The sequence below is a fragment of the Hemiscyllium ocellatum genome, chromosome 9, assembly GCF_020745735.1.
Source record: "Hemiscyllium ocellatum isolate sHemOce1 chromosome 9, sHemOce1.pat.X.cur, whole genome shotgun sequence".
Classification (NCBI taxonomy): domain Eukaryota; kingdom Metazoa; phylum Chordata; class Chondrichthyes; order Orectolobiformes; family Hemiscylliidae; genus Hemiscyllium; species Hemiscyllium ocellatum.
Window position 1 is genome coordinate 43,072,940 of NC_083409.1, and position 27,031 is coordinate 43,099,970.

At 39.0% G+C, this 27,031-nt stretch overlaps 2 protein-coding genes across 2 annotated transcripts in view; both read left to right on the top strand.

The window, feature by feature from the left end:
- Nucleotides 1-25,553, top strand: part of crb1 (crumbs cell polarity complex component 1) — a 163,657-nt gene extending 138,104 nt beyond the window's left edge. The window contains exon 13 of the mRNA XM_060829555.1: nucleotides 20,524-25,553. Within this exon, the coding sequence (XP_060685538.1) occupies nucleotides 20,524-20,742 (219 nt within the window). The 3' untranslated portion in view covers nucleotides 20,743-25,553. The remainder of the gene's footprint in view (nucleotides 1-20,523) is intronic.
- LOC132818981 (protein crumbs homolog 3-like) lies at nucleotides 10,316-20,622 on the top strand. Its single transcript, XM_060830177.1, has 3 exons — nucleotides 10,316-10,758; nucleotides 18,082-18,134; nucleotides 20,090-20,622. The coding sequence occupies exons 1-3, from the start codon at nucleotides 10,677-10,679 to the stop codon at nucleotides 20,309-20,311; spliced, it is 357 nt and encodes a 118-aa protein (XP_060686160.1). The 5' UTR covers nucleotides 10,316-10,676; the 3' UTR covers nucleotides 20,312-20,622.
- Nucleotides 25,554-27,031: the final 1,478 nt, after the last annotated feature.

Genomic DNA, 27,031 nt, shown 5'->3' on the forward strand with positions numbered 1-27,031 from the left:
CCTCATTATACATCACCAAATCCAGAATCGCATGTTCCCTCGTGGTTTCTACTACAAGCTACTCAAAAACAAACCCATGTCATAGACATTCCACAAAATCCTTTCCTTGGGATCCACCACCAATCTGATTTTACCAGTCCACCTGCAAACATGAAAATCCCCCATGATTATTGTGCCTTTTTAATGTGCCCTTTCTATCTCTTGATTTATTTTCTGCCCCACATCCTGACTACTGCTAGTGCATAACTCCCATCAGGCTATCGATTTAATTTCATTTCTTATTAACAAGGCAGCACAACCCCCCCCCCCCCCCCATGTCTGTTTGCCTGTCTTTTCACCAAATGAGGCTTAAGACTGGCTGGCTAAAGGCCATTGAGGAGCCTCAATCTCAGTTCTGCCAAAATGACACGTGGACTGCAGAAGGCCCATCAGTGGCAAGGATCAGCCCTTTGTCCTCTATACTGGCCCTTCTCCACTCCTTGTAAGGAACTGCATGACTGACCCTGGTGAGCTGTCACCACTCAACCCTTCTCCATGAGTTCCTTTACTTCTGGTTCCTCATCCTGGCCCACTGCAGTTACAGTGGGCTGATTGGAACTGAACGCATCAGGGCTCTCAAAAATAGCCACGGCTGAATTGCCAATCAAGCCATCACTTTGGCTTTCAAATGCAGCTCAATAACTCTGTTTCTCTCTCTGTAAATGCTACATGATGCACTGAGTATTTCCAGCATTTTCTTCTTTTATAATTAAATGTTGGCTTATTTTGTTGTAGTGTGGAAATATTAATACAGTGATGCACATTGTATTACAATTTCCAGTGTGGGCAAAAAAAAAAAGAGATAGTTACAGCAAATTTAAATTCTTGGTTTTTCCCAGAGTACACAGCTCAATGATTTGCACATGTTCAATTATTTCACTTTATTTTGATAATTAACAGTTTACTTGCCAGATTGTTCAGTTTCCTTTCAGCTAAATGTGATTAACAATGAAAAATGAGAAAGGAACATGTTAAAAAATGATATTTTTCAGCTTACTTTTAAAAATTGCACATTTACAATTTTGCAGTTGAATATTTCCATAGATTCCTGAACTAGTAATACATCCTACTACATACCTTGAGTGCATAGAATCCCCTTTTCTGGGATGATACATAAAGCTCTAGTCAGCTTTTTGTTTGTTTGAAAAGATTTTAAAAATGCAATAGTGCAGAATTCATGCAAAATTAACCAGTTTTTGCGAGCTTGTGAAATATGAAGTATAGCGTGAGTGACTGGAATAACTGATATGTTATTTCCAAACATTTGATGTTTGTATACAAAGGTGTATATATTAAATTGAATTACCTAAAAGATAACAGCACAGCCACTCATCCCAGTTAATCTATGGCAGTGTCTGTGTTCCACACAAGCATCCTGCCATATTGCTTCATCTCAGCTCTAGAGGAATGTATCCCTCCTTTGCACATCTACCTTCCACTTAAATGTATCTGTTACTGAACGCAGATCAATCCATATGATAACATATTCCGCATTCTCACTACTCACCCGTGAAAATATTTTCTCTTATACTCTCTGAGATTGATAAGATATTATCTTATATTTATGACTCAGAGCTTTGTGCTAACCACCAGTGAAAAATTTCCCCACATTTTAGCCTGGCAAATGCATGCATGATTTTAAATGTCTATTCATTTTTTTCTGGAGAAATTTGCCCCAGGCTTGGTCATAAAAGTAAATTGAAGCAAAGAGTACAGAAGCAGTATAGTACTGTTATGTACTAAAACAACTTAAAATGATCTCCCAATGCCACATTGTACCTGAACTTAAGGACAGAGTAATGGGACATTAAGGATAGTAGAATTACTTCACTGGATGCCCAAAGCAGGATACACACCTTAGCAGGATTGCAGGTATAACTCTTTCAAAAAGCCAGCACAAGCACTATTGGATGAATGGCTTCCTTCTCTGATGTATATTGATATGATCTTTACTTTTAGCTATGGATGGTAGTTCGCAAAGAAAAAATATCTCAGAGGAAACAGGAAAACAAAATTAGACATAAACCATACTGCCTCTCAAACTCTAAAACTTTAATTCAATTCACAAACTGGCAAGGAAAGGAAAAGAGATCTAGTATATCTGAAATAAACACAAGCTTAGGTGCTACAGAATGAAGTCTAGTTATCTCAAATTAAATTGACCTTGAAATCAAACTCCTATCCGTTACTTATTAGCTTACTGACAGTCTATTTGACCATTAATAAGTCACAATAGAAAATTGACAACAATCATTTGAGACAGTCAGGTATTTAAAAAATGGAAGGTCAAAGTTTGCCTTCAGAGGTCCTGCCATGAACCAGACATGAAAGTGAGGTTTCTTCCAACCAGCAACAAGTAATTCTGTTCAAACTATAAAGCAATATACCAGCTAAGAGATCTGTAGCAATGTCAATCATGGAAATCCTCTGTTGCTGCTGCAATTATTTTATTTTCAAGAAAAAAGTTTGTGGATATATTGAGATTTCTGCTAACGCAGGTGGAAACCTTCAAACCACATCTGTGTGTATTGCAGAAATTGACGCAATCGAAAACCATGCCTAAATCAGTAGCTTGACATGGTAATTACATTTGAGATACATGCTACAGCTATTTGCAGTGATTTTCACCTTTAGAGCATGGAGTAAATCTTTCACTTTAGATGTACTTCTCTGACATGAAATAATTTATTTTAGCATGGTTCCACTGAACTTTAAATAGTAAATAGCACAGAACAAATTAATGCCTTCAGAAAAGTTTTTAAGCGGACATATTCGATGCTAAAAGCTTGCTCACAAGATTTTACTTTAGCAGTTAATCATAGAACAAGCTGAGCATCATTATGAAGTTGCTTCAGTTTAAATTGGAAGTATCAACATAAATTCAAGATGGAGTGGAATGAACTACCTCCTTGAGGGAGTTCTACTCCACTTTACAAAGTTCCAAGTTGAGCACTGATGTCAGATTGAGGCCACATTTACTTGTAATTACAGCAGCAACTGCAAAACACTATAGTTGATAACTAAGCAAGTATCATAATCCTATGAACTATGGAAATTCTGCCTGCAACTTGCAGTAATCAAGATTTGGAGCTGCCGGTGTTGGACTGGGGTGTACAAAGTTAAAAATCACACAACACCAGGTTACAGTCCAACAGGTTTATTTGGAAGCACTAGCTTTAAGAGCGCTGCTCCTTCATCAGGTGGCTGTGCAGTATAAGTCCTTATACTCCACAACCAGCTGATGAAGGAGCAGCACTCCAAAAGCTAGTGCTTCCAAATAAACCTGTTGGACTGTAACCTGGTGTTGTGTGATTTTTAACTTTGCAATAATCAAGGGCAAGTAAGCATTTGCAGTCTTTTGGTGGTGGTTGTAATGAGCCAGCCAAGTATCTAAAACATCCATCTAGCTGACCAAAATTGTCTTGATTTCCATTTTAACATTTTGTTAGTAGTTTAGAACTGATCAATAAGTGGTTTACAATTCTTATATCCTGTACTGAATGCTAGTCTTATTGCTTCTTTATTTTTGAACAAGATTCCAACAATAATAAATAAAATTGAAGCACAGTGGCTATTTTAAGCACTACCTCTACAAATATTCAAATCTCACATTTAAAAATGTTCTGATCATTGCTTATTTCACAAATATGCATTTCATATATGCCTGTGCAACAGATATTTATATTTTTTCCTGTTTTGTAAGCTATATTTTTGATTAATGATGAATAATAAAAACAAAATAAATAAAACATTTTATGCAATGGCAGTGCAGACTGGAGGAGTTATATGGTAAATCTCCTCCTCTCGCCTCTATGTTCTTATATGTAATGGAGCTGCCCTGGTCAGAAAACACAGCCCAAGGAAATTATGAAATGCACACAAAAGGAAATATGATCCTGGTTGATCAAAATAAAATTAAAGATAAGGGAATACCTAGATTGGGCTTGACCTAATCCCACAGTTTCATATAGATTTACTGAAGTGCATTTTCAGAAACTTGATGCAATACAGTCCCTAAATAACCATCAAATCTAAAAAGTAGGAATGCCTGTTGACATGGTTTCTTATGGGTTACAATTTCTTGTTCATAACTAACTGGACCAATCGTTTATAACATTTCATGTCTCATCACTTGATTTCTCTGTGTATGTTTCTTTTGACTAAAAACTCATCATCATTTGACATACTCCATAAGATCAACAACTCCTCTAATTTCTGATACATGATTTTGTTCTACTTTCTCTTTGTGTACAAATTCCAACTCTTTGGGCATTGCCCACTGTTGTCATATGAAGACTTAATAAATATCATCATTGTTATATCTTTGTCTCTCTGTCCTTACACTTTATTTAATGGAAACATGCATATGTTTGTTTAAAAAAAAAGGACGTTTACTTCATGCGAATGTATTCATTGTGGTCTTTTACTGAAACATCAGGAAAACCTTTGTCTACATTTCCAAAATTTCTTCCTGAACCAAACTCCTTTAACTCACGTTACTCTTTCTATCATTGCTAAGGGTTCAGGAAGACAATGGGAAAAAGGAATTTGAACAGATCATTCCTGTGGGGAACCAGCACTGGTACAGCAAGAGGGCCAGTGTACCCAAATTCCAACACTCAGAAATCCAGGGCTAAAGTTCTCTCTTGGACACAAAATTAAGTAGAAAGGCAAGTTGTGAGAGGTACATAGACAGTTTACAGAGAGATATTGATAGGTTAAATAAGTGGGTAAAATGTTGGCAAATGGAGTAAACATGAAATTGTTCATTTTGGGAGAGAAAATAATAGAATGCAATTTAAATGGAGAAACACTGCAGAAAGCTCTAACACAAAGGAACTTGGAGAGGGGGGTACTTGTGCACAAAACACAGAAAGCTAGCACACAGATGCAGCAGGTAATCAGGAAGCCGAATGGAATGTTGGCCCTTATTGTGGGGGGGAGGGGGAGCGGGGGTTGGAGTGTAAGAGTGGGGAAGTCTTACTGCAACTTTACAAGGTGCTGATGAGACCACATCTGGAGTATTGTGTGCAGTTTTGGTCCATTTATTTAAGGAAAGATATCATTGGAGGCAGATCAGAAAAGACTCACTTGCATGATCCCTGGTATGGAGCGATTGTCTCATGAGCAAAGGTTAAGCAGATTCCATCCATTGGAGTTTAAAAGAATCAGAAGTGCTCTCATTGAAACATGTAGAATCCTTAAGGGGCTTGACAAGGTAAAGTTCCTATTTCTTATGGTTTTATGGCTTGGAATGGGGTTCTTGGGTATTGATTGAAGGTACTGAAACAATGGAATATAATTCAACATATATATCATAATAATCCTCATTATACTTATATTGTTAAGACAATAGTGTGGTTATCGTAGGTCTAGCATGAACCAGGGAGAAGATATTGTGAAGAAAGAGCCAACTATTTCAATTCTGATAATAGCAAGGTGGCATCAATGAGTTGAACATCACCGGATCCATGTGGGAGTAGGAAGATGATGATGGCTAGGGATGTTAATGATTCGCAAGGCCACTAGGGTTTAGTGATGTTCCAGGCTTGTTGTCTACCATTCAACAGGTCTAACTCAATTGCACAAAGGAGTAATATGTGACGTGAGATTGTGGTACATCATGGAGGCTCTAGGTGCATTGTTCTGTATCCTGGGGTTACACTGAAGTATCAACAACTGCACCATTCTATTGATAATAAGGAGATTGATAAATAATAGGCTCATCCCCAGAATGCGTAAGTTTCACTTGAGCATATATTGTGAATATATTACCATCAACAACAGTATACAGCAGAAGCAACAGCAAGACAAAATGCTGTACAGTCGAACATTTCACAATCAGGGTATTTACATAACTTACGGAACTGCATTGAGTAAGCTGCTTGTTAACCATGAATGGTATCTCATGGCATGCTGCACAAAGGGATGCAACTCATTAATATTTACACAGTCTGTGACCACAACCAAGTTTTGATGCAGTTGTGAGCGAGCAGCTACTATTCCACTTCAGGGAGTCTTGTGAAAACTCCCTGAGTTGGAAATAAGTTTGGTGGTTAGCTTTGCAGTGATCTGGGTTAACCACTTCAAAGGTGGCTCCTTACATATACCATTAAGCAATCTCAATAGCTCTCAGCTAATAACATGCAGTGATACACTTGTCAGAAGCAGTAATATCAGCAGATAGACATGGATACCTTGTGCCTTTGTTGTAGTTACTTATACACAAGTGCTTTCAGTAAAATACAGAGGGTAGTTCAAAATTGCTGCAAGGATGTTTCCAAGAAGAAAAATTGAACTTGTGTTTCTACTGTACAGTTCTTGCACTGAATATTGTGCTTATTGTAGTTGTATTGGTCAAGTGTCAGTACATGTTTTTCTCACACTTCCAAAATTCCGTCCTTCCTTAACTATTCGCCAACAAGGTTGAGAGACGTTCTCACACTAGAGCAAGATCGGTTCTACTGAGCTGAACTTTTCCCTGGCACTGTGTTAGTCCAGTAATCTGTTACAAATGGATCAGTGAGGAGGCTAAATTTAACAAAGGAGAAATCAATTTTCATATTAACAAGCTTTCAGGCTAAGAATATCTATTAGCTTTGAAAATTAAATGTTGTTACGTTCTGTAGTTTAAACTGGATTATTCAATATAAACTTAAAGAGTGGGAAGACCTGAGTAAGTTCTTCTATCATACCACAATATAATTATCATTAAGTTTTTGTTGCGAAATTCATTGTTTTATGGAATTGCAGCCAAGATTTCTTGCCCAATTGCTATTGGGGTGAGGACCAGGTAAAGACAACAGATTTCCTTCCCTTAAAGGACATTAGATGTTTTACTTTTTAACAACAGTCAACAACACTTTCATGGTCATCATTTTGGAGAGAAGGTTGCAGAATCTTGTATTTTTGATCCTGGATATGGAGTCAGACCTATAATTAGGACAAACTTCCACTTGGTATTGGGTCATGTCTTTTCTCATGATTAGGTTCTTCTCAGTTCATTACATATGTAAGCAAACTCCAAATTTTATGCACAGCAAGTTCTGACCCCTGTGCCGCATTTAAAAGGCACTGTGTCTCAGTGATGCTGCAGCATCAGTACTTTGCTCCAGTGCCACAAGTGGATGAATGCATTCACCAGGGTATGTACTACCGGCTACTCAATCGTTCATGCTCCTATGGGCATGAGTTAGCATTGTAAGGTCACACACAAGGTTGGGTATCAGGCATCTCCATCCAGATGCTTCACATGCAATCCAACATTCTAGCAACAGAACCGAAGAGTCCTGCTCTAGAACCTGCTTTACCCTTTCCAGGTGGGGCAATTTTCCACATTATCAGGTAGAAGCCACTGTTGGCTAGGGTATGGCAAGTTCTGGAGCAGAAGTCTTCAGTTCTGTTGCTCGAATATCATCAGGGCCCATTGCCTTAATGGTATTCAGTTCCTTCAGCATTTCCTGATGCTACCAAGTCAGGTGGATATCCAGGAGCCAATCCAAAGCCTCCTTAGCCCTTTTCTCCTTTTCCAGCTGGATACTTCCACTCTCTGAATGGGGAGGTATGAATTAGAGGTGTCTCCCTGTCACCATAGCTAACCAAATCTTCCCAACTTAACTTATAGATTCTGATACTTTGTTTTTTTCCATCCAAATGTGAACTCCTATCTGCATGCTGCATGGTGAACAATTAAGACTTGCTGTTTCTATCACTCGGGTCTCTTTCTATTTCTTCTTGACTTTTTGGAAAGAAACTGCAGACTATTCTTATAATACCTTCTCTGGACACTTTTTCTCTCAAAGCCCATCTCAAAATGAATCACAGGATATCGTTTACAAAATCTGACATTTATAACACCTCCCTGGAAATTGTAGACGAACTGTCTATAAACTGTCAGTACATTTGCTCTGGTCATTGCTTATGGTGTGAATATCTCACACTTCCTTCCCAATAAAACAACTTGGGCCCACCTTTCTCCTTTGGCAACCAAGCCACCCAAGATTGTTGCCAGGCAGATTTCAAACCAGTTCACATGATTTCCTTCATTTTGGGACATAGTGCTTCCAAGGTGCTAGAAATTTTCATTTGAAATTATTTTGGAATAGACCCATTTTGTGAATTAATTTCATGCTCTAGCCCATCCTAGATGTGTATAAACAGGCAAGTGAGATTAATGGATTGTTTTTATAACCAGCTGACATAGGCATATTGGACTGAAGAACTTCCTACTGTGCTCTCTAATTCAATTTAGTATAGTATGTTCTATATACTACAGTCAAAGGCTATTTCTGACTTGTCAGTGAATAGTAATAACTGGTGCACATTGTGATCTTCACAGTTAACCTTAGTTTTGGCTTTTCGCATCTATCTGAAACTCTATGATGACTGTTCTCTTCGGCTGCTTGTTCAAGTTCAAATCCTTGATCAGCCAAACCTTTTTTTCCAAATTAACATTTGCTCTTATGCTCATCTACCAACTAAAACTTCAGACTATGGTCCTCAATATGTGCGGCCTCAGGGCTCTATTTGCCTTGGTGAAAGTTATCAACCTCCTGGATATTACAACTGACCAGAAACTGAATTGGATTAGCTCCTGGATAAGGCATCAAGAATTGGTCAGGGACTGGGCATTCTGTGGTGGCTTACTCACCTCCTTACTCCCCTGGGTCTGTTTGCCACCCAGAAGGCAAAGTCAGGAGTGTAATACGATATTTAGAGGAAGAGGCAATGATAAATAAAAGCCTAATAATCGCCTATTGGTACTCTTACTCGATTCTTAATCCAGAGATCCATCTCATGTTGTGGAGATACAGATTCGAATCTTGCCATGGCAGATGGTGGAATTTGAATTAAATAATTTTTTAAAAAACTGGATTAATCTGAAAACCCTTGTTGATTATCAGGAAAGTATCATCTGGTTCACAAATGGCCTTTAAGGAAGGTAACGGCCATCCTTACCCAGTCTGATCTACGTGTGACTCCAGGTTGGGAGTTAACTGTGCTCTGGGCAAAAAAAGCTTAGCTAATAAATGTTGGCCCAGCCAGTGACAGCCACAAAAAACTCTGCAGATACCTGACTGAGTGCAACTCTAACAACACATAAGAAGAAGCTTGACAACTTCCCACAGTCCAAATACGTGCAGGTTAGGTGGATTGACCATGGGAAATGTGAGCCATGGGAATAGGGTTGGCAGTAGATTTGGATGGAATGCTCTTCAGAGGGTTGGTGTGGACTCCATGAACCAAGTGGTCTCCTTCCACACAATGGGATTTTATGATTCTACAATGTGCTAGATAAAACAGACCGCTTGATCGATAGCCGAGCAACCATCGTCAGCATTCACTCTCTCCATCGCCAGCAGATAGTGACAATAGTGTGTTTCACTACCTGAGACATTGCAGCAACTCACCACTGTTCCTTTGTGAGACCCCTCCAAACTCCTGACCCCTATCATCTGCAAAGACAAGGGCAGTACTTGAGTGACAACTCCCACCAGCTCCAAGTTACCCTCCAAACCACACCACACTCTGATTGGAAATATGGCAATATCCGTTTACTTCTATTTGATCAAAATCTCAGAAATATTTTCTCAACAATATTCTGGGTGCACCATTTACTGCAGCAGGTTAAAGCAGGTGAGTTATCATGAGCTTCTGAAGGACAACTAGGGATGGGCAATGAATACTGACTCAGCACTGGCACACACAGTTGAAGCAGCTTCACATCTCATTTCCATTCATGCCAAGACTAAATTTTGTGTACATTGTGAATCAACTACAGTGGGAGTCGCACCAATGAAAGCTAAGAACATTTTGGGTTTCTCTAATGTACCTAGACATAATTGGTGAAAACAGCAGGAATATTAAACATTTGATCCATTTTATTAATTAAACATTGCCTCTCCTTTGAGCTGCAGGTACAGAGTTGAGGTATGTTTTTCCAATACAATTTGAATAGTTAGTCAGGTCTTTAAGGAATTACAAAACTGCTTAAGACATCCTAGGGTATTTGCCCATGGCTCAAAATATCCATTGAAGAAGAACGATGAACTTTTGTTCAGACCAGTTATTGTCACGGAGACAGTCATCATAACACAGATGTGGAGAGGATTTTTAATATAAACAACACTCCTATTCTGGAGAGGAAAACACCCCTCAGATTCAAATTTTGAAATTTAAAAATTAATATTACTTTTCAGGCAATTCAAAGACAGCAATGGGGACCTAAGAAGAGATTACACCACAGGTTAAGGTATTAGCTGCAGGGTTCAGGTGTGGTTGTAACCTGACACCTGACCAGGTATCGTACAGTGCCGTATAGGAATTGCTAGTTTTTGAAAGCTACAAACAGAAAGCAGCAGTAATACATTAAAGCAGTTTAACCGCAGAGAAAAGGGATATGTTTACAATTAACCTCACATTTTACTAGTTTGAGTATCAGCAAAAGCATCAAGGATTAGTTAGCTGGAACAGAGATACCTCGTATCATGGAGTTCTCAGGGTGAAGCAGTCTTTTGCATCAACCCAAAGCACAGATAGTTTAAACGTAGTACAGAGAAGTTTTAATTTAAAGCTAGGTTTCAAGGACTGATCTCTTAAGTTTTGAATTTCAAGCTGTATAGTAATGCACTGTTAGAATGGAAGAACGACTGCATCTCAATTTAGGCTGGTTATCAATTACAATACTTTTACTAAAAGGAGGATCTTTGCTCACACAAGGTAAATATGCTTTTTGTTCATACTATTGGAAAAGAATAGAGGTGGAATTGAACATTTTCAGGCTGTGCTGGATAAAATTAACCCAGATACAACGTTTTGCTAGTTTTTGATAAGAAAATGTAAAGTCTTGTCGAACCTAAGTGTGTAATGGAGCATCAATGCAAGGTTCGGAACAAGAAAAGTTTTTACGACTGACATTGAGCAATTAGACTGAGGTGATGGTTTTCCTGTTGTTGTTTGTGGGTATACCAATGACTAAAAGGAGCCTAAAATTGAAGAAATGCAAGTACAAAGGAAAATATAAGTGTTTTTTAAGTGGTCATATTTTTGAATAGAGAGAGAAAAGCCAGTGTTATTTTTCATTATTCCAGCATAATTAAATTACGATAATTTTGAGGATATATTTGTACCAAACAATGAAGTTCAGTTAAGTACTGAAGGAAAAAATGTCATTACTTCATATTATAAATGCCAATGCGGTTTCAGGAAAAAACATAAAAATTATAATAAAACTAGGATAAATGTGTAAGGCTAGATAATTATAAGTGGCAATTTCTGTGGGGAAAAATGTGATTTGGATACATTTGAAAATGTCAGATCTGTGAATTACCTTTTTTCCTTCCAAGTAGCTCGAATCATTTCTTGCCGTCCTAAGATTTAAAAACCTGACTGTTGCATGATTCATAAGAACTAAAATGGCATTGGGTCTTAAACTGACTGAAGGATGATTGATGCTATATTAAACCTGTCTGCAATAGTATTAGCCTAAACCTATCTTTAACCCTATCGCAGGCAAAATAATATAGTTAAGATTAGATTAGATTACTTACAGTGTGGAAACAGGCCCTTCGGCCCAACAAGTCCACACCGACCTGCCGAAGCACAACCCGCCCATACCCCTACATTTACCCCTTACCTAACACTACGGGCAATTTAGCATGGCCAGTTCACCTGACCCGCACACCTTTGGATTGTGGGAGGAAACCGGAGCACCCGGAGGAAACCCATGCAGACACGGGGAGAACGTGCAAACTCCACACAGACAGTCACCTGAGGCAGGAATTGAACCCAGGACTCTGGTGCTGTGAGGCAGCAGTGCTAACCACTGCGCCACCCACAAATTAATTAATTCAGAATTAATTGAATTTTGAGAGTCAATGCATTGTTTGTAACTACTTGTGAAACAGTCAATGAGGCCAATTCAAATTCTGAAAATAACGATTTCATGCAGATGTCTGAAGGGCAATGATTTACATTATTGATTGTTTATAGAATATGAGTCATTAGAACTTAGCATTTGCGGTGGATTCCAGTTATGATATGGAGCCACTAAATGTATCAAAAACACAAATATGGGAGCAAACATGCTCAGAACAGATATTTGGTCCTAATTAATTCTCATAAAAAGAACCTTTGCATACCACAGATATCTTTTCTTAAAAAAGCCATACAGTTCCCAGTGGAATCTGCCTGCAGTGTTATTCTGAGACTGATGATTTCTTCCTGCTCCCATCTAACAGCAGTAATTAAACCAATTGTCCATTCACTTCCCATCTTCTGCTGCATTATTAGAATTGCAGTATTTGCTAACTGATTTATCATGTCTTTGTTTATCATCACACTTTCCCATCTCTGCACTGTAATTAATTTTGTGGAGATATACTTAAGTTATCTTGCTTCACTTTCCCAGGTATGACTGCTTTGCAAACTCTCATGCATCTTGAAAGTATTGATCCTCTGCTTTTCTCTATTTATGTGGTCATACTTCTGTCTCCAACCTTGAAAACACACTCCTTGAACTTAAGACCCTTGGATGCACTCTTGCCTTTCTCTGTTGCCATCCTAACTCAATGATGCTGTGATCACTTTTGCGGAGGTGGTAACAGGCTCAAATCCAGCTTCATTTTCAGCCATTGTGGGTTCCATTTGTTCTGAAACTTGTAGCTGAACAGAATTTGCTTCAAAATATATTTTCACCCATTATAGATTTCTGATTGAATTCAAACCATCAACAATTATTTTTGACCTTTAACAGTCTCAAATCTGAATATTATATTAACAATCTATTCCCTCTCTCCGTGAACATCATGTCTTCTTTCACATTAAAAAAGCCACTCCCTCCTGTCAAGTTGTCTTTTCTGTCTCTTTGTAGCAGTTTATATTTTTGCAGACTTACCCCTATGTGGCCTAGCAATTCCTTGCTTTGCTTTGTAGTAAATTTCTTAAAACTTCCTTATGTCCTTATGCAGTTGTCCTGTTTCACATCTGACTTCTGTACTTTTTATTCATGGTGACTCTTTTGTTTGGTCTGTAAACCAACAGGACTCCAACAATTACCAATGTACTCCTACTGTGAGGACTTAATACCAGTCCAATTCTCCTCAGAACAGCTTTCACCCACCCTAAAAATCTCCCTAGTACCAGAAACCCTCAATTTGATATCACTTTTCAACACATAAATTAATGCATATGACCTTTTCACTTCAGCATTATTTCTAAAAATATTACACTCAAGATCCCTGTCTTAAATATTGTACTTTGCTCTTCAAATTCGCCTTCCAAACCTCCATCTTCCTTCTGAACATACTGGTTCCTATCAGCTTTGAGCTTTTTTTTCCCTTCGGGAGGTTTTGTCTTTCCCAGCTGTTATAGAGTCATAGAGTCATAGAGATGTACAACATGGAAACAGACCCTTTGGTCCAACCCATCCATGCTGACCAGATATCCCAATCCAATCTAGGCCCACCTGCCAGCACACGGCCCAAACCCTTCCTATGCATATACCCATCCAAATGCCTCTTAAATGTTGCAATTGTACCAGCCTCCACCACATCCTCTGGCAGCTCATTCCATACACGTACCACCCTCTGTGTGAAAAAGTTGCCCCTTAGGTCTCTTTTATATCTTTCCCCTCTCACCCTAAACCTCTGCCCTCTAGTTCTGGACTCCCCCACCCCAGGGAAAAGACTTTGCCTATTTATCATATCCATGCCCCTCATAATTTTGTAAACCTCTATAAGGTCACCCCTCAACCTCCGACGCTCCAGGGAAAACAGCCCTAGCTTGTTCAACCTCTCCCTGTTGTTCAGATCCTCCCACCCTGGCAACATCCTTGTAAATTTTGTTGTAGAACTTTCCGTATGATAGATCCCAAAAAGGATTAGGTTCTTCAAAATTACTAGTCATGTTTTTTAAATAGACAGCTTTTCCCATAAATATCACTTCACTTGATATATAACACCTTATTCCAATTAGTTTGTCCCATACTGCACTCTGTAACAAGCCAGCTATTGAGGTCAGCATTTTACCTGAAACTATACATGTTTTTCTCATGTACTCTTCCACACCATGAATAGTTAAACCATGCATTTCACAAACTTCACAAATTTAGCTATACAGCCTGCCATTTCCATATGCAGGACTATAATAGGTTTCATAATAACTGCCTTTATGTTGTGCTTGCAATGGCCTTTTGCTCCTCTTTAGTAACAACACACGATATAAATATTTTGCACATCTTGACTTCACCACAGTCTTATATATGTCTTATTTTAACATAATAAATGATAACTATATTTTAAAAATTCCTAGTGCAATGCGTCAACACCAATTAGAATAATACTGTAGTGAAAGTGCAACCTGGTTAGCCCAGGATTTAAAACAAATTAAATCATGCAAGACTATTGTAAGAAGATTTGCACACTAGTAGTAGTTGGTTTATTGCAACATAGCCCAGTAGAGATAAGGATTTTTAAAAATACGCTACCAGTTTCTAAAACATTTTCAACAGAAAATAACAACTATTTGTAGGCATTTCCATACATCCATTCAAACTTTCAGGGAACAGAAAGATAAGGATCTGAGTTACTGTACTGATCTTACATATACGTAAGGGAGATTTGGTTCCTCATGGGAAAGATATAGTCATTACAAGTACAGCAAAAATGCATGAAACAAGCATTTATGTGATCTATAACAGAGATTGAAAACATGAGCAGCTCATCAAAGAAAGCTAAACAAATAGGAATGGTCAGTAGGGGGATTAACTGAGACCTTCTTAGAAATTTATCATTTATTCTTTTAACATTGTGTAACAGTCGCCTAAACCAAATGTGGGCAACTCTTAACAGGCAAAGGAAAAAGAAAATCGAAATTCCTTTCTGGTTAAACAAACGTAGCAACATTTCAACAAACAAAGTTTCCACCATTTCTTTCTACAAATGTCGGTGTCAATTTAACAAATTTTTTAAAGGTGTTTTGTAACCTGCAGCCAAAAGATACATTATTTACAAAATAAAAGAACATGCCGACCTCAAAATTTTGAGGGAGCATTTAATTTTCAGAGTCTTCTGAGTCTAGCAGGCATTCCCATAGTCAATAGGTGCTGAATGTTCCTTCAAGAAGCAGGAGTAGAATGGGGTGAACAGTCACTCAGGGTATATTTTCAGATGGGCACCAATGTAGTTGGGCAGGTGGAGAGGTTCCCTATCCAATTAAAGCTGACGGGAGACTGCTACAAGCTGGATGGCCAACTGAAAGCCTTCCAGTTTGAGATGAGCATCAGTTTGCATTGCAGGACAAGTGGCACTGAGGGTTCTTCAATATGGAGGTGCCCTCCTCCCACCGTTCTTGCAAACTTTAAATCATAAACCAAGCGAGCAGATAGGCCACCACAGTTTGGGGGAGGGGTTGGGTTGGGTGCGGGGGCGGGGTGGGGGGGGGGGGTTGCTGGTGAGTGTATTTCCCTCCAACAAGACTGCCTATTGGCTGAAGCCACACTCGGGCAAGTGGGGAAGATCACTAGGCCAGTTTGGAGAGTCAACCACGTGGAGCCTTGCCTCTGGGTGCCTGCCTACAGGCCATTGCACTACTCCTGCAAAGGAGAAACAGAGTTTGCACCAAGCTTCCTTTAGTCCTGTTTGTCAAGGCAGTGAGCCTGGTTGTGGGAGCAGCTAGTACTCCCAGCCCTAACCCTGCCTCAGCAAAAAAAAAAAATTCTGGCAGTGGAAATAATGTCAGGGAAACTGACACGCCAGCCGACGGTGGCATCTGGGGACCTCAAGAATTCAATTCTACAGCTGCAATTTCCCACACTCATTCTGTTTGAGTATAGGCCTGGGCACAAAGAAAGGCATGTATTACTCAAACCTTATTGAAGGGAAAAATAGCTACATAGAAGTTGTTGCACTGCACTGAATCCACTTCTGAACTATTTTTGCTATTTATAGGCAGATCTCAGCTCTTTACACAGTTGTCCACAGGCAAACGATATTTCAACTCCTAAAAAGCAGCAGCTAAAAATAATCTTTGAGGCACTTAATCAGACCCAATCTGAATGATCAGATGATTTGTTTTTTTTTTCTTGTCTTGCAATTCGATATTTATTTTCAGCCATTCTGGCAATTGCATAACATAATAAGGAAGTAGTTTTTAATTAATCACATAACATCCTGACTGATATAATACTGCACTTTAGGATAAAATGCAGATACACTAAATTGACAAAGTTACTGGAGATAGGTCACATCACACACCACAATCAACCAACCGATTCATCTTTCCATGATAAATGCTAACACAACCAAACTAAGAAAGCTCCTTCCTTGGTCTAAATAATGCAACTGAATATCCCATGAGAATCATTTTGTGAATATGAAATTATTATCTATGTTTCAGTATCAGTTCTACCCTAGAGTATAACTTTGCTATTGAGAAAACGGTGTTCAGATTTTCTTTTCTTTCTGTTGGTAAGGATAAGCCAGATGAGTCATGTACAGTAGTAAATAAGCTAAGTAACCATAGAATCATTACAGTATGATGCAAGCAACCAGGTCCCTGGCTCTGTAAGGCACAGTGCTAACCACTGAGCCACTGTGCCACCTGTAGGTGTTTTGAATCAACCTGTTGAGACATATTTCTGATGGTGAAAGATGAACCCAGACCTTCAGACCAGCGTGTGTTGTGTTTATGTTATTGCATTGCATACTCTCAATCTACACAGGATCGCCAGTTATTTGGTTGAGAAAATTATATCCCTTGATGGGTTTACGAAGGTGGTGGCTGGTTTCTGTTGAACTGATTTTGTTAGATTAGACCTTGGTACTGATCTGATTTAGACCAAAGTTTAAGCATTTTGTCATTTTGTATTTGAAGAATCTTGATTTGCTTCTCATTGTTAGTAATTTTGCAGCATTTAGACTTAGTCATTGCTGCATCATCTCAGCCTGTGCGGTCTGAGAGTGCTTACAGGTACGTTTAGAGAAGGTGGGACGCAAACCCAGGCCTCCTAGTCTGGGTTACTGACACCACACAAGAGCCACCTTGCCCCCAAAAAAAGGCCCTGTTCCAATATGCCACGACACACCTCTGTAGCTGGTGGGACCTCTACCCACACTTTGTAGCCAAGAAAGGTTTAGGGGGGACATTAACACTGCCCTCCAAGAGAGGTTATACCCCTATTGTGGGTCATTTCTGTTTGTGCTCCCACTAAATAACTATAGTCAGTTCAGCTTATTTTAGTGGGGTGAACAGATATAATACCAATTGTGGGCTTTTTTCACATTCTTTAACTCTCACGGTGACTGGCATGGTCCTATCGCTAATGCCAAACCAGCATTATAAACAAGGACCCATACCTATCAATCTCCCATGCACACAAAGAATCTCCTACAGAAGTAAGCTTGAATGGACAGGAATTGAGCTTTCGGGGGTCTTTCACAAAAGTCACTTGAGCCAGTTACATGCCACTTGCTGCATTCTTCTCCTGGATGGTCTAGCCCAGTGGTCACCTAACTGAGCAACACAGCCAAACCCACCCCAGTCATCTCCCCAGCCTGAGCCGACTCTCCTCCCAACACTTCCCCATCCACCATCACCCTCAATCGCCCCAGTCCTGAGCCAGCCTGATAATATTGATAAAGATTTGGCAAGTCCTGTTTCTCTATGAGAATATCCCCAGCTCTATGACAATATACGCTAAAGAGAGTTCTTTGGTTTTCACATTTCCATTGCAAATATTTGCAACGCTAACAATGTTGGCTAAAGAAGTTAGCAACTGGTCATGGAGTCGGGGGCATTTTAAATTATTAATTGGGCAATACCTCACCTTGATTTTAAAAAAAAGAGACTGCAATGAAAATAAATTGGTTGATTGGTTGTGGTGTGAGATGTGGCCTACCTTCAGTAACTTTATCAATGTACACAAGCTGTAGCAATGTCAACAGAATAGTTGCTAAGTTCTAATGAGTAATTGATAGATTTGTAGCAAGTTAGATACTTGCAACATTTGGTGCCATCTTCATGTTAGTGTTGGTTCCTTTACAGCAAAGAATGTAACAGATTCTACACAATCAACAAATGCTGGTAGCACACCATCTGTAAGTTGATAGATTTAACTTGACCTAATGTTAATATAGACTATGGTTTCATCTAATTCAGCTTTTAAGGTACAACTCACAAAGGATTGAATTTAAAAAAACTGTTTCCATAAACCAAATACGTTTATCTTTGAAATCGCAATTGATCTTCCAATTATCACTGACAGGATACTGTTAGATTAATACCATGATCAACACTATAGCTATTAAGAATCCTTTTCAATTAAGATGAAGACACATTAGTGCAATTATATGCATTATCCTGGTAATGCATCCATGTAGAAGTGCCACTTGAGAGAATCTGACTGCAGTTTTGAAAGCTTTCGTGCTTTTGTTGTGGAAATGTTTCTGATATAGAAGGCCATGGTTTTCATAACAAGTATTGAACTAGTTACAGAAAGTGGCAATTCATTATGCATGAAACATTACATTAGGCTTTAATCTAGAACTCGGCCATTGTATGATCAGTGTTACATAACCACAGAAGCAGGGTCAGACGCATATAAATAAGGAAATGAAACTACAGAAACATAATTGTAAACATTTAAGATGGAAGAGTGTCAGATGTTCTGGTAATAACAAAGTTGACTGCCTTGCTGGTGACCAGAGCTCAAATTCTTACCTCAGTGCCCCTTGAGCTTGTCGTGGCCTCGCCTGGGTTTGGGTTATAAGAGGATGTTGGATTGGCTGGGACTTCTTTCACTGGAGTGTAGGAGATTGAGGGGTGACATTATGAAGGTTTATAAAAATAATGAGGGGTATAGATAAGATGAATAGCAGATATCTTTTCCCTTGGGTGGGGGATTTCAAGACTAGGAGGCATATTTTTAAAGTGAGTGGAAAAGGATTTTTTAAAAAACCCATGAGGGGCGATTGATAGTAGTTCATGTGTGGAATGAACTTCCCAAGGAAGTAGTGGATGTGGGTTCAGTCACAATGTTTAAAAGAGATTTGGATGAATACATGAATAAGTAATATTTGGAGGGATGTGGGCCAAGTGCAGGCAGGTGGAACTGGTTTAGTTTGGGATTCTGGTCAGCATGGATTGGTTGGACCAAATGGTCTGCTTCTGTGATTTTTCACGGGTTAGTGGAGAGGTCCCAATCTCAGTGGAGTGGTCATATTGCATTGTTTGCCGTAGATGTTATTCTGACAATGGAAATGAAGGAGAAGACCACATTAGAATACTATTTCACTGCTCATTTCAGTAAGAAAACAGCAGGAATGGAATAGAAATGGAGGCTTAAAGATTATTGCTTTAAATTTTAAGCCACAAGGAGGTTATGCATATTTGTTAAAGTTTAATTATGACCAAAATATTGCATAAGGCTTGAATTTAGGATTGGCCCATTGTGTGATCAGTACTACACAACCGTGAGAATGTGGGTCAGACATACATAAGAGGGCAAGTGCAGATAGTGCAATGTAAATGTACAAGTTTCCAATCGTCCAGTAGTTCTGAGGATAAAATAACAGATTCTGTAGGTGAGGTTGAAAGAGCATACACGGAATTGAGGGTGGTGGAAATAGCCTAGTCCTACAATCAAATGGCACATAAAGGGGGTATATTGTCCATTGTACCTGTGCTGGCTCTCTGACAGATCTGATCAATTAGCCCCACTCCCTTGATCTTGCCCCGTAAATCTGTACTAACATTTGAGTACATAGCCCGTTCCCCTTTTGAAGGCTGTGCATTCTTGTTCACAACTCCTACACATAAACATGCGAATTAAGAGCAGAGCTCGGTTGTTTGGCCGCTATGAGCCTGCTCTGCTATCCAATGGGATCATCGGTGATCTGATTGTGGTCTTAATTCGTTCTCAATCCTGTAAAAAAACAGAAATACACTAGTTAATCAAATTGGGCCAACTTTTAACTCATTAGCACTGGTTAGATTAGATGTGCCCCACTTGAATGAAGCTTTCTAATAACAAAAATGTGAATTATTTTTACAGACAACTCCACCACCTAACAAAGTAAACATAGCAGCCATTGTGGCCCCATGTGTCATTGGCGGGGTGATAGTTCTAGCTGTCATTCTGACTTTTCTCATTTTAAAAGTGCGGGAGAAACGTCAGACTGAAGGCAACTACAGTCCCAGCAGCCAGGAGCAGACGGGATCTCGGATGGAAATGAACAATACCCTAAAACTACCACCTGAAGAGCGCCTTATCTGATATGCACAGGCTCTGTCATGCACACAAGACTTGAGGTTTCATGGCGGAAGGAGTAGAAATCAACAGTATTCCCTGCTCGACTTAACAAGTTAGCAGGAGGAGAAATGCTACAAAAGTGTGCGTGGGTGTGTTTTGCTTAAACCACGGCAGCTTCAGAGATAACCCTGCACGGATTATCCGTGAACTGTTTTAACCGTCTTGACTCTTGTCAGCAGGATGGGGAAGCCTGGAGATCCGAGCTTGTGCTGTATGCTGTGTTGGTTACGGTGGCGTTGTTGTTCATTTTCTTCCTAATCCTGACTGCCGCTGTCGTGACCCTGAACAGAAGAGCGAGCCACGGGGCGTACAGCCCTAGTCGGCAGGAGAAGGAGGGATCGCGAGTCGAGATGTGGAATATGCTGCAGCCGTTGCAAGTGGAGAGGCTCATCTGAATTAAAGCTTGGTAAATTGTACTTTTGTCATCGAAATGCCTGGGGAAATTGCCTCATTTGGAATTTTTTAAAAAACCCTTACATATTCACTCCAAACTACCATTAAAATTTTGTTCCATTTTAATTATTCTTGTCCACTAAAGACCCGTTTTACAGTGCAGGGATGTAACTGACCTGGGGAATACAAAACACACACAAATGCAGGAAGAAGATTAATGTCTCCAGATGTTAACACTAAACACACGGTCTGGTTCAGAAATGCCCCGTGGGTAACTGGTCTTCTTCATTTAGGGAGAATTTCTATTTTTTTAATATAAGATATCTGGGAATGGAGATTCGAACTATGTACCACAAATGATCCTTCTGTGATAGCTTGCCTCGAGTTTCCGCTTGATTGCGTTGTATTTCCAATTTGCTCAGAAGCGAACAAGAACTATTGCACGATTTCAAATTCAATTTGTGTCCCCAGTGACTGAATTTGGCGCTGCTTTCAAATAACATGATGGCCCAATGTTCGATGAAATGCCAATTGCTGGGGCGGAAATGTCAAAGCAGCCAAATTTAAGAGATGATTAGCGCCCGAAAAGCCAATTGCACCTTTAGATTAAACTACCCCAGTCGGTTTATTTCAGTACAATTCTACCCATCAGCAAAACATGGCACCTAAACCCAACTACACACGGCGGTTTCTGTTCATCCTCTCCACAAAGCCACATACCTTCACCGAAAAAATTTAACTGGACAAAAGTATCAGTTCCTGAACTTCATGTTTCCCAATGATCCAAATTTGTCACAAAGTTTCTAACACAGGGCCAGCAGCAGTGTCGTTCACCGCCAGAATCTAGAATTGCCAAGTTGCTCACCAGAACTATCAAACCTTCCTCACAAAAACAACGTTAGATCCCAGGACTCAGTTTTAACTGGAGCCCACCAGGAGATCACCCTGGAACGTAAAGTTGGATAGGATTTAAAAGCAGCATCCGACTTGAACTTAGCCTTTTTGTCAGCAGACATCCTCAATTAAAAACAGGAGTCTAATCGCCTGCTTAAGATTTTTTTGAGAAAAATAACACAAAATATAACTGCAGCTGGAGAAGTTATTTTTGGATCACATGAAACGCATTTACAGTTATGCAGTTCTAATAGACTGGTTTCAAAATTATTTTTCAAGAAATTGAAAAAAATTGTTAATATAAATCTTTGAAGGACAGATCCTTGTGTTGACCTGGTTTGTCATTTTTCACTGGTTTCTTTACTTCTAACATGCAGTTATTTTTGTTATTCTGTTATTCATTCATTTTAACTCCAAATTGTTATTGACACCAGTTTCAACCTTAATTGGGTAATATCTTTTTTAAAAAATCAACTAATTACTGGGCAAAAGGACGTTGTTGTTTTGAGAATGGAATGGGGCAGTTTTACTAGAATGTGTATTTTTAAACATGTACTTTCCACAGTTCCTCTCACAAATTTCACCTCTTTCTGTTCTGAATGTATATTTCAAACTAAACATGTTCATCAGAAAAACAGGCAAAATAAATAATTTTTCTACTTATCAAATGCAAAGCATTATATAGAAGTAGAAATATTAACTTGAAAAATATTTTTAACTTAAAAAACAATTATTTTCTACTCTTGCGCCAAATCCTCTTATAGTTCTCCAAAGGATGCAGGTCAACTGCCCACACAGTCTTTCAGCAGCTGGAGATGGTAAATGTAAAGAACAAGTATAGCTGAAAAATGAGATCAATTTGAAGTAAATATGTAATTTTATGTGTGGTTAGGAGGAAGGTGAATGAGCAGAAGTACCTCCTTTTTTTGCTGTGGCATGGTCAATGGTGAGTAAGTGGGGAAAATATGAAGACAATAGAAAAAAAAAACAAAATTTCAAGAACAAGAAAACAATTCCTGATCTTCCCCTCAAGCATGAAAGGGCAACTTCAGAATATTGCTGTTGCATGGCAACTATCTTATTTCTATGTATTTGCTTCTCGTGATTAGCCCAACTCATTTCTACATCACTTCTGATTCTCTTCTACCTAAGAATCTAGACAGTGGAAATTCCTGACTCATAAATTAGAGTGAGGAGCTGGATAGCTGCAGCTCACTACTTGTATGTCTGAACCATCAGTCAACTCTGTCTTCACCATTATGATTCTGCATGATCCATGGTCACCATTGTCCCCCATCCTTTACCAACACAAGACGGCAGCAGCCTCATTACACTACATCATCAGGCTGGCTTCCACACACAGCACTTCAGCCCATCAACACTTTACTTTGGAACTCAGGGACATTGATGACTTGCATGCTTTTCCAGGTTGCCTTGTGTGCAGGAACACTCATACCTCATGCACCTTTTGACATTTTACAGCTGATAGCTTGCTATCTTAGCATTTAATCACTTTGCTGTTCCTTGGTGGCCCATAGCCTTTGTACTCTTCACATGGCTTTCTTAGTGCTGAGGGAGAGGCAGGCAGCTTGGGACAGTGGGGAGATCCAAAGTCAAGCAGATGGCCATGTCATTTTACAGGCACTGGATTCATGTTAACACCACACCCGAAGCATGTGTAAGCAGCTGATACAGCGAATGCAGTTTGTGTGCTTCTAGCAAGTGGGTCATAGTTGAAGGCCAGAGGGGAACAGCTTTTGTGGGTGTTTAGGGGGACAACAGCAGGTCAGAGGACATTGCCACAGTTAGTCAAGTGGCTCATCCAATTCTAAATCAGAGGATTGTCCACAGTCAGCCAGGTACATAGTTCTGCCAGAATCCAGATCATGATCAGCCCTGTAGATCAAAAGAAAGAGGTTTTCAGTCTGTTGGAATACTGTGGAGGGTGAGGCAGAAAAGGGGCAATTTTTCCTGCAAGCATACAAAGAAGGGATTGAATGTGATGGAAGAGGAGTTAGAGTAGGAGGTAGTGAGGTGTGCCAACTGGGAGAATAAGAATCACAAAATGCAGGAAGGGTTTAGTAGTTTGGGAGGATGAGGTGGTGAGAGCCATGGAGAGTGGATGTGCTGCATGCAAGACAGACAGTTGTTGTCCATGAGCCATGGTGAGAGGTGTGTGCAATGGTAGAGTTAGAGTAGTGGCCCTGTGAACATAAGGTGATGCTACCATTGGGGATTGCTGAAGATCATTAATCTTCTTCCCGCATTGCTGGGTTCTCCTTTTAACCAAGGACTCAATGTAAGTCCAGGATAGTGGTGGCTGCTGGCAGTCAGAATTATAGAGTCTGCTTTAAAAATTCTTTTCTCCACTACTCCATTCACCAACATCTCCATGCCCCTGCAGTGAAGCTGGAAGTAAATGCTCCTTTCTGGGTCATGTCCTTAGTGATAAAGACTAAACATTACAACATGTGGAGTAGTTCCTGGCTTGCCTCATTTGAAATGGTGTGCAAATGGGCTTTAAACATGACATCAGTATTGTGAATGCTCAAGGTCCCAGTCATGGTGAGCACTTCACTACCTCAGGCTGCAAGATTCCGCAAGAAGGCCAACCAAGAGTTTGTTGTGTCATTAATGATGTGTAAAGTGGAAGGCTGCATGAGAAGCATCAGTGCGAGGCGTACTGTACTTGACACCCTGAGTCTTATTCCACAGACATTTTAACTGAAAACGGGAGCTTGCTGCCAAATGTATTTTAATGTACTATATTTGCTTCAATGAAAACTCCACAAGGTGGATGTTAGAAAAAGGCTATTTAAACAAGTAGCAGGGCAAAACTAATAAATGATGCTCGGGAATCACACATCAGATTTCTTATTTGTGTAAATTACAGAGAATTTTACAGATCATTCAGTCCCAACAGGTCAGTGACAAGCGTTCATCGTTGCCATAAACTCCTCTGATCCTCCTTAAACTCACACTTTCAACGTATTTTATTCTTGTTTCTTATTCACTCATTCATTTAAATTTGGATCCTCCCCAACAAAGAGAGCCTTTCTTTGTCAATGCTCTCAATCCATTCCTCATTTTAAAGATCTTTATCAGGCCACCGCTCAGCCCTTTATTGCCAGAATAGAGAGCCCTTGCCCATATGGTCTTTCTTGAAACAGCAGTAAATCCTCTCTGTTCTTTTGACTAAATTTGACAACGTAACTCAGACAAAAACGTGAAGAAAGTGACGACTGTAGATGCTGGAGATTAGCGTCGGGAGTGTGGTGGTGGAAAAGCACAGCAAGTCAGGCAGATTCCTGATGAAGGGTTTATGCTTGAAACGTCGATTCTCCTGCTCCCTGACCTGCTGTGCTTTTCCAGCACCACACTTTAGACTCAAACAAAAACATGCATTGCTTCTTTGAAAACTGGGATTGCACTCCTGGAATTAGGACAGACGGTGAAATAAATTACTTCAGTGAATTTGGGCAGGAGCAGAGGCACTTTACTCAGCACCTTACCATTTTGTATATGAGCTGGGAGTACTTGATGAAGACATTGGAAAATAAAGCTGAAAATGTATTCCACTTTCAGCTTTTAACAAACACTATAAATAAAATGTTTTTCTTTTAAAAATGGATTCAAAAAATGTTTTGTACCAAAATTGGGGCCTAAGTGAAAAAGAACTCAACCTATGGGCAGGAATAGATTTTGAACAATAGTACTCATAGCAACCATAAAAACAAATTGAAATACCACATATTTTGTCACAAGGTTATGTATTCAGATATAAATGGATTTAGTTAAGAAGCTATAGCATTTTGTGAGTGAATGGGAAATATCACATTTTTGAGACAGGGCATGCATTTGACAAAATACTTGAGAAATGAAATTATGTAAATCGTATTAAAGTGCACTCTCACATCTTTCATAGATCGCATGCTGACAAAAGGTAATATAGAATGCTTTGACTATTTGGCCTCTATGATGAAAAGGATATTTGGCAAAACTTCATAATAAAGAAAGTGTAAATAATAACAGAAAGTTTTGGAGACTCCACAGCTTAGGCAGTATCTGAGAAGAAATGTTTTAGTTCTTTAATAGACCTCTTGAGTATTATTTAAAATTGAACCGTTAAAATTTATAGTTAAATTAATTATATTACTTGCTCAAGGGTAAGAATAATTGTGCATTGAAAATTACATTAAATAAATCTATGTTGTTGAATACTGTTGTTGGGACAATATTCTGATTCCTGAAACTTTGGAGTGTGTTAGAAAATCCAGAAATGGCAAACCTGTCTAGATTACAGTTACAAGTATTATGTGTTTTAATAAATGTACCAAACCCATTGGAACGTCACTGAAAGATTTTCATCTAATTGTGTGAGCCAATTGTTTACAATGTTTCAGTGTATATTTCCCAATTGCACAACTTTACTTGTCAGTATTACAGAGAAAGTCAACAGTCGCCTATGATTAATTCTGGTCAAGTTAATGAAAGCAATAAACTGAAACACTTCCAAAGGTGGGAACAGAATAAAGTTATCAGCTCAGTTTAGATTAGTGATTGCAGTGTGCACTTAATGTTTGTCGGCTGATTGTGTATGTAAAATCATTTATTTAATTTTCAATTTTCTAAATAAATTGGTTTAAAAAGACCCTGAAATGAAACTATGGGATGTTAATGTGAAAATGTTTAATGTACTAGTTAGTGTACAATTTCATCAATTTTAGGGGAGTTATATGTCTATTAAAAAAAATATTTTAATATCTATGCTAAAAATGTACCCACAATAGAACTCCATTGCTGTCAGGTCTCAGTTTAATGGTAAAATAGAAAAACTACCTTTTGCTGGATATTGTGGTGTACGGCATCTTACAGGAAGATTGCCAACTGTTTTAAATCTGGTAGCTATGCCATTGTTAATTAGTCACATCAGTCAGAAATATTGCAGTCAATATTTCATTAGTCTGTGAATGTACAATTGTTATGGAGATTCACAAGTTACCAAAGCTACAATTCTACAAAACAAGTCTTTCCTTGTGGCTGTTATTTTGTCAGACTGACATATCTTTGTATTTGTGCATGCTACTCCATCAGATTTATGCTACTGATGACTGAGAATGAAATTGGCGATTATTTTTCATGCATCTAAACAGAGTCTGTAGAGATATTTTAACAAGTTATGAATAATAGAGAATTGAAGTCAAAGTCTACTCCAATCATTATGAACTTCACGTGATATTTTAAGCTAAAACTTTTGCCTACCATATTTTGAACCATTCATTAATCAGTTAGATTGCAATATCACCAACACCATTTTCATTTCAGGCACTAGACTCCAGTGCCTAATTTGTTCGAATAATAAAATAATTAATTTGACAGAGGGAAATGTTAGGATGG

Coding starts and splice junctions, on each gene's coding strand:
- LOC132818981 (XM_060830177.1), top strand. CDS start 10,677: ATGGAAGAACGACTGCATCTCAATTTAGGCTGGTTATCAATTACAATA. Junction 10,759..18,081: donor AGGATCTTTGCTCACACAAG/GTAAATATGCTT, acceptor GTTCCTTTACAG/CAAAGAATGTAACAGATTCT. Junction 18,135..20,089: donor ATGCTGGTAGCACACCATCT/GTAAGTTGATAG, acceptor TTATTTTTACAG/ACAACTCCACCACCTAACAA.